General features: G+C 36.2%; 1 protein-coding gene and 1 long non-coding RNA gene across 2 annotated transcripts in view; one reads left to right on the forward strand and one right to left on the reverse strand.

The window, feature by feature from the left end:
* The window catches only part of LOC109298542, a 16,554-nt gene extending 10,428 nt beyond the window's left edge, over nt 1-6,126 (forward strand). The window contains exon 3 of the long non-coding RNA XR_002097641.1: nt 4,855-6,126. This is a non-coding gene — a long non-coding RNA (uncharacterized LOC109298542). The remainder of the gene's footprint in view (nt 1-4,854) is intronic.
* The window catches only part of TTC8 (tetratricopeptide repeat domain 8), a 74,415-nt gene that overhangs the window by 34,862 nt on the left and 32,058 nt on the right, over nt 1-7,495 (reverse strand). The window contains exons 5-7 of the mRNA XM_019518680.1: nt 7,011-7,100; nt 3,938-3,982; nt 1,552-1,637 (exon numbers count right to left, since the gene is read on the reverse strand). Coding sequence (XP_019374225.1) covers nt 1,552-1,637; nt 3,938-3,982; nt 7,011-7,100 — 221 coding nt within the window. The remainder of the gene's footprint in view (nt 1-1,551; nt 1,638-3,937; nt 3,983-7,010; nt 7,101-7,495) is intronic.

Below are 7,495 nucleotides of genomic sequence, written 5' to 3' on the forward strand. Positions count from 1 at the left end.
TGAATATCCAGTATGAAATAATAAAACCCAACTTAATTTTTTGACAAGGCAAGATTATCTCCTGCTCTTTCAGACCCTACCAAGTATAACAAATTAAAGGAGGAAACTTAAACATAAGATTTGACAGTTAACTTTTCCACCATATATAAGCAGTATAGTAAGGATTTTCCCAAGTCCTTAAAGGTTGGCAATATAATCTCATGTCTTCTTACATTCCCAAAACTTCTAATGATGTGCCAGACACAAAATTTTAAAGCTGAGTTTTCAAACATGGCTCCTAATTTGGGAATACATACTGAGGCTGGCTTGCCCTATTTATCTCTCAGCCTCTGGGGTACATATAACACATACGCCTGGAACCATCTTTCACCTGAAGAGCTTTAATTTATCTGCTTTCACAGCTATGATATTTTATTACTATATAGTAAGATACTTCATAGTGATCCTTAAGTGGCATAGCAACTATAAAGCATCACAAATGAAAAGGACTGTATCACTTCTACTGTTGTTAAAGTTACTTTATCACTTCCAAATTATCCTCTTTCCTTCTGTCAGCCAAACAGTGTGTACATTTAGGGAGCAAAGAAATATGGCAGATCGCTATCATTATTATTCTTTATGCTGAAAGCATATAAATTGTTTAGATGCTTTACCTTCCCCAGCCCACTTGATAAATATAATGGAAGTGACAAATGATCCCCCCTAAGCCCAATTAAAACCACATCTAACCTACTCTCCCCCATAATTTCAAATAACATTTAATGATAATGAAAATTTTTATTAGTTTGGGCAGCTGAAATGAAGCAACGGGCTTGGGCATATGAAGTGGAATTTTAAAGGGCTTTGTTTTTCTGACTAGTGCCTATAAACTACTACTTTACCCCCTACAAGATTTATGAGATAATAGTTTGACTATGCAGCATTTAGCAAGACACCCACATTTCTTACATGTGTGAAATTTATACAGCTGTTCTAGAAGAAGTGGGGAGGCTTCAACACCTGCTTGACTTTTTGGAAGAGCTTAAAATAAACACTTCACACTGGATCGTCTCACCAGGTTAAAGTCTTCATTAGAAGTTAATTTCTCAGCCTGAAACTACAATACTAGTTTCAATCTACTGACTTTGTGTAGCGTTATACCAATAAATCTTTGCACTTATTTAAGTGCTTTTCATTTGAGGATTTTTATGCAAGCTAATTCCCTAATTCCAATGCATAAAATGTTGGTGTTTTTGTGTCATTAGACATTTAGGTAAGGCCTTCTTGTTGTTTAAAGATGATACATTTTATTTGTTGTCATCATAGTGTTTCTTAATTAAATGTATATTCTATTACTTAGTTTCCCTACTGGATAGATACATCACTTCAGTCTTATTGGTCTAAATTCTGAGTTATTTTGCCAGCCCATTCTATACCCCCCACCACTCATTGCTTCACAAATTGGCCTGAATATTAGGAAATCTTTTAAATACTGTTCAGTGCAAGGAATAACAGTTCAGGTCCAGACTGTTTAAAATCCATAATCACATAAGAATTGAAAAAATGACTTACCTATAGTAGCATTTCCCAATCTGAACCTTCCACCACCAGTCCTTATATTGTGCATGTTCTGTTGCATGTGCTGCCAAATCTAAAGCCTTTAAAGAAAGCCACACACCTTAAAATAGACATTTTCAGCTTTGAACAAGGAAAACTAAAAAGACAAATGTCATCAGTAAAGAGTAATAACATTAAATAATCAAAATAAGGTGTTTTTTTCCCAACCTCATCGTCAAACTGAGGAGGGAATGTTATTATTTCTGTTATGCCATGTAGTCTGAAGCATAAACTATTTGAAAGGATTATCTCTCCATATGGCAGCATATAATCATACATGCTTCTTAGCATTTAAATAAGGTTGAAAAAAAGAGAGGGAACACATTTAATCAGACTGCTGAACTGCTGCTTTTTAGACTGAAGAATTCCCCAAGTATGTGTTTATGTATATTTTTTAGGCTTTCTGTCATCCTTGAGCAAAATTTACTGGAACCGATATATTTTTTTTCTTTAAATCCCAATCTGCTTCTTTTTTGGGATAATACACAAATGACCTATTTTTTGGTGATGTATTGGGCCTTTTCCACCTGGATCATTAGAGTAGTTTAAAGTATTGCAGTGAGAAATAATGCTTCCTTTGGACTTTTTATTGCTTGTGATTAAAATCAGGAACTATCAGGAATAGTTCTCTCCACCCAAATCTCCACCATCAAATAAGCCTAAAATCAGAAACTCCACTATCAGATAGTCAACAGACTGTGCTTAAACAGGAGCCAACAGAATGATCTTATTGCCAGGGATGAAATAACTGAAAAGCTAGAGTTTTATCTTTTTTTTCTATTTTTAATCTCTTCTTTCAAGACATGATATAGTGTATTGAAAGAATCAGTGTGCACTCCACTGACAAGCTAAGAGATAAGTAAGGTACAGGTTTATTTTAAATTCCGTTTTACACCAAACACAAGATGTCAGAGAGTATCAACTACCCCTTACGCTACTACTGTTATTGCAATAGCATCAGAAGCAGCTTAAAAAGCTTTTAAGCAAAATGTTATAAAATGGATATATTAAGTGGTTAATCTGTAAATGTGTCCATATTTGTCTGGCTCAGAGCTGATTTGATCTTTTCATAAATATTTCTCCAGAACCACACACATCAAAAAAGGAAAATAAGTCATGGGTTATCTAATCCACCACCACAGGGTCAGTCAGTGCAGTTCTCCAACATATGTGCGTGCATTTTTTGTTTTGTTTTGTTTGTTTGCACTGAACGATGTATACATAGATCAGGTTAACCAGGTAATTTTTACGATAATATAGCCTGGATATTTGAAACCTAGGCTGACCTAGTGTCAAAGGTCTCTGATTATTTTCCCAGTTCTTCAGTTACCAAAACAAGACTTTTATGATGGCAATAGGTCAGTTCTCCAGATGATGAAAATTTGACATAGCTCAATAAAGTCAATGCAGCTATGAACATTCCTCACAAATTTCTGGCCTGGCAGAAACAGTTCTTGGGAAAAGCATGACTTGCTTTACCTAATAAAACACCTTCAAGCCAAATAAATTATCACATTAATCAACTCCTGAACAATTATCAGTCACAAAAATGTCAGCCATGCAACACACAGGCAGAAACTTATGTCCATGTGGAACTCATCAAAAATCACCAGACTGCCCTGAGAAGCTTAAAATTAAGGTCTTTATTCAGCACAAACAGTGGAGTTCTCCAATATTTGTTCATGGCCCACCAGTAGGTCACTGTGGCTATAATAATGAATAAGGGGAGGGACCTTTGAGAGGAACTGCAAACCACACACTGAAAAGAGAAAGGCCAAGGGCCAGATGTTTGACACCCTTTGAAGCATGAAAACTTAACCCAGACTATTCAAAATAGGACACCACTAACAGCAAGAGAGGAACTGGTTTGGATGGCTAAGGGAAATATTGTAAGTAGAAATAAGGGATTGAACTTAAAACTGGATAAAGCACCATAGATTTTTTTCTGATATTTACCCTTACTGTAAAATCTACAGGTTCCAAGATGCTGCTCTTAGAGAATTTTTTTCAACCTGTCTCCCTGCTTCTTATTAATCCAAGCACTATGGCACACAAAAGCAACTCAGTTGTTTGGAGCACATATAAAAGTGCCCTATAGTGTTACTGTGCTAGCTTAGTAAAAGTGCCCTATAGTGTTACTGTACTAGCTTAGTTTCTGATAACAGAAGTATAAATATATTTTAGTATATTTGACATTATACATTTAATAAGGAGTTTCTTAAAACTACAGGTTTGCCATCCTATGAAATAAGGTAATATTAGATGCTTTGGCACAGCTGAACACTAACAGACATGACAGTAAGATTTAGGAACAAGAAAAAAAATTGTATAGATTACTTACGTTCTTAACGTCATTTTCATGGTGAAAAATGTATTCAAACAATGCCTGTCAGGAAAACATTTAAGCCATTGTCATAGCTGAAGAAAAAAGTTATTACCTTTATATAGTCAACACCTTGGTTTTTGCAACTGTAATAGTTACCAAAGAATTTTCTAAAATAGCAAACACATTTACATATCACCACTTTTTGAAATATTAAATGAACTTCATGAATTAGATAAAGCCTATGGATGTGCTGGATAGTCATTACAGAGGAGATCTTGAGTTTGTGATTCCTACTACATTATAAAATGAGTGGGGTTATCAATATGTGATTGTTTTCCATCAGACATTTTTAAAAAGTGTTGGAATTTTAAAAGTGAATGTAAAAATGAAATTTTGTGATTCCATAGTTATGGTCTTTCAATATTTGGCTAAAGGGGTTGATCCTGCAGAGATTTTTATTTGTGCTTTAATTTTGCATGCTGTAAGTAGTCACGAGGCAATAGAATTTAAGCAAAGGCACAAGTCTGTTAAGGACCAAAGTCCATATTTTCTCAGTTTAGAAAAGAAAAAAATGGCTTTTAAAACTATTAGTGCTCAATATCCAACAAATCTGGAATCAAGTCAAGTGTAGCTGATTTTGGCTTGCAAATTATCTCCAGAAATAAGAGTTTGAAATGGAAGTCTGGCTAACACATCTGACAATGGACTAAAAAGATGCATAAGCCAGAAAAGAATCTCTCTCAATCTCCACAGCTACATGGATGATTTTATAGTGTTAGCAGAAATAAAAATGTATTCTTGTGAGAAAAAAGAGCAAAAACTGTACATACATAAGGACACTATTTGGATGAGTAAAAAAGTGTTTTTACAAAGTCAATTTCCTAAAATTGTATCCCTTCTTTTAAACAAGCCTTTCTTTAAATGTCTTACAGATCAGAAGACAAAGGAATAAAGAGTTCTGGAGAAATCCTCACATACTATGGCCTCTGGAACTGTCCACTGATCTTCCCATTTGCTTAAATAATTGCAAAATAGATTTTTTTCAACAATATATGAGTATTTATATATTATTCAGTTGTAAACTGTAATGACTGACTTGTTTAGAAGATTTAAAGACAGATATTTGTCAGATGTGCAGTGTTCACCATTATCTCTCAAAAATGGACTGGAAATAGAACTAAAAACCCTTCACCTCTGGGTCGCTAGCCAATATAACTCAGGTTTGAAAAGAATAAATATAATGACCTTTTGGTGACTTCCACAAAATGAATTATATGGCTCAGTCTAATTCTTTACAAGCAAATATTCCCAGAAAAAGATTGCTGACAGGAATGGTACTTGATGTAATGACTTGTCTGAAAGATCACTCAGTGATAAACCATGAAACACACTTCAGGTCAGAGATGAGGGACATTACTGAGGAAGGCACACCAATATATTTGTTCTGCTGATGCAAGATTTAAGTTTCGATGGTTGTCAATCATAAGAACTACACTGACAAATAAAAATGAACACAAGCTCTAATTAAAGTAGAAAATATTTCTAATGCAAAATCACAATAAGTAATAACTTTAAATCTAAACAGAAAATCCAAATCATTTAAACATTAAATCATGAGTGAAGATATCTAGTCATACTGTAAACACCCAAAAGCTACCTTTCCTGGACAATAAACAAGGCAGGGTTTTTTAAATTGCGTTTAGTCATCTTGTATGCGTAGTTCAAGATTAATGTATTAATATAGTATTGCTTCTTCTAAAATAACTCAGTGTTCTAGTTATAATGCATTATTAGTGTCCATAACCTCTTCACAAATGAATTTTTCATTTACTGACCAACTGCTATTGTTCACAGACAGAAAAAATACACCTTGAGATAAAATGAATTCTCGAAACTGAAAAAATGAACATTTTGCTTTTTAACTGCATAGACTGTATATGTGGAATCCAATTATAAATGTATTTATTTTCAAAGAAAATCTATTAGAATCAGTAGAGGACAGATCTGTCTTGGTAACAGTTATTTCTAGTTCTTTTCATGGAGGCAAAGTAGATGATAGACTGATGTTCTCAGGCACATCTACACGAGACGTTTACTGCACAGTTAACTAATTAATTGTGTAGTAAACATCTTAGTGTCTGCAAGTGTGCCCCTAGTAGTACACAGGAAGCTAATAAATGCTGCAGCAGGGTAGTACTTGTAAACACAAGTACTACCCTACCATGGAGTTTTTTTATGCACAGCAGTGCACATGTAGACGCTGCCAGGGCTAGTTGGGGCATGAGAATACTTCAGTGCAGGGGCTGCATGCCAGCTAGCCCTGCGCTGAAGCACCCTCGTGCCCCAGCCAGCCTCTCCACAACACTCTGAGCCCAGCTGGAGCAGCCCAAGGCTGGCAGGCTGACTCCCAGACCACTTGCCAGCCGGAGCTGCTCCAACCCAGCTCAGTGTGCTGGGGTCAAGGCACTTGTGTAAACGGGTGCATCCAGGAGATTCCCAGGAGCAGTAAACTGAGGAGCAATAGGCTCTACAAGTGCTGTGCATTAAAGGCATGTGTAGATGCACCCCTTTTGTAGTTCACATTCCCTTCCATTATCATGACTTCAGGCTTTTCAGTTGGCGGGAGAACTGATAAGTCCTTGGTTTCTTGCTGCTTTTCCCTAAAGCTGGAGGAGTATGGGTTTGTTTTGGTTTTAACCCAGAAAAGTCCTTTTTAAAAGACATTCTTCAACTACATAAGGTGAGGAATAGCTGTTCCTGTATTAGGGTATTGGAGATTACAAATAATTCTACAGGACATTTATTTTTTCATTTGTCTATTGCACAAGATCCAATTGACTACAATACAGGAGATATAAGCCATATGACTTTGCTATGCTATCAACCAGATGCATTCTACTCTAAATCCTGTCCAACTTCCTAACCTGCTCGGTCCTTCAAAGATCATAGCATTTCCAAAGTTCAACAGTTGTAGAGGAAATATCAGGCTGGAAAGGGTCCTGAAAGATTAGAAGAGTGAGAACTGAAAAGAGAAATAGAAGTTGAGGTGATGTTAGATACCAGAACAATAATTACAGTAGCCACGTACCTTTGCCAACTTTGGTTTTTGAGCATATTTTGCTAAATTCAGTCTGGACAAGTTTATGAAAGGGCCATCTGGGTTTGTGAGCATTGATGCCTGAAGAAAAGTAATGTATTGAACAGGCCAAACTCTTATGCTTTATACAAACATTTTAAGTATTACCTGAAACAGTCAATGAAAGCAAAAACGAATTACCGTATTTACTTCAATACAAGATGAGCTCCCCCCCAATCAATGTGGAGGAAAAAGCCCCTTGTCTTATATCTGCATACCACCAAATCCTGCCCCCCATGTTAAATACAGTAAAAGCCCTGTTATCCGGCATTTTACTAACTGGAATGCTCTACTAACAGGAATTTCCGGACAGCCAACCGTACGCAAGGGTGGGGGGAGAGGAGGGGAAGCTCATTCACAACTGCCACCCCCTACCCTGCGCTGCCACCACTCCACATTGTAACTATTTCCAGCTCCCCCCACTCCTTTAGTAACAG

Source organism: Gavialis gangeticus, unplaced genomic scaffold (genome assembly GCF_001723915.1).
Source record: "Gavialis gangeticus isolate Ggan-Ray unplaced genomic scaffold, GavGan_comp1, whole genome shotgun sequence".
NCBI lineage: Eukaryota > Metazoa > Chordata > Crocodylia > Gavialidae > Gavialis > Gavialis gangeticus.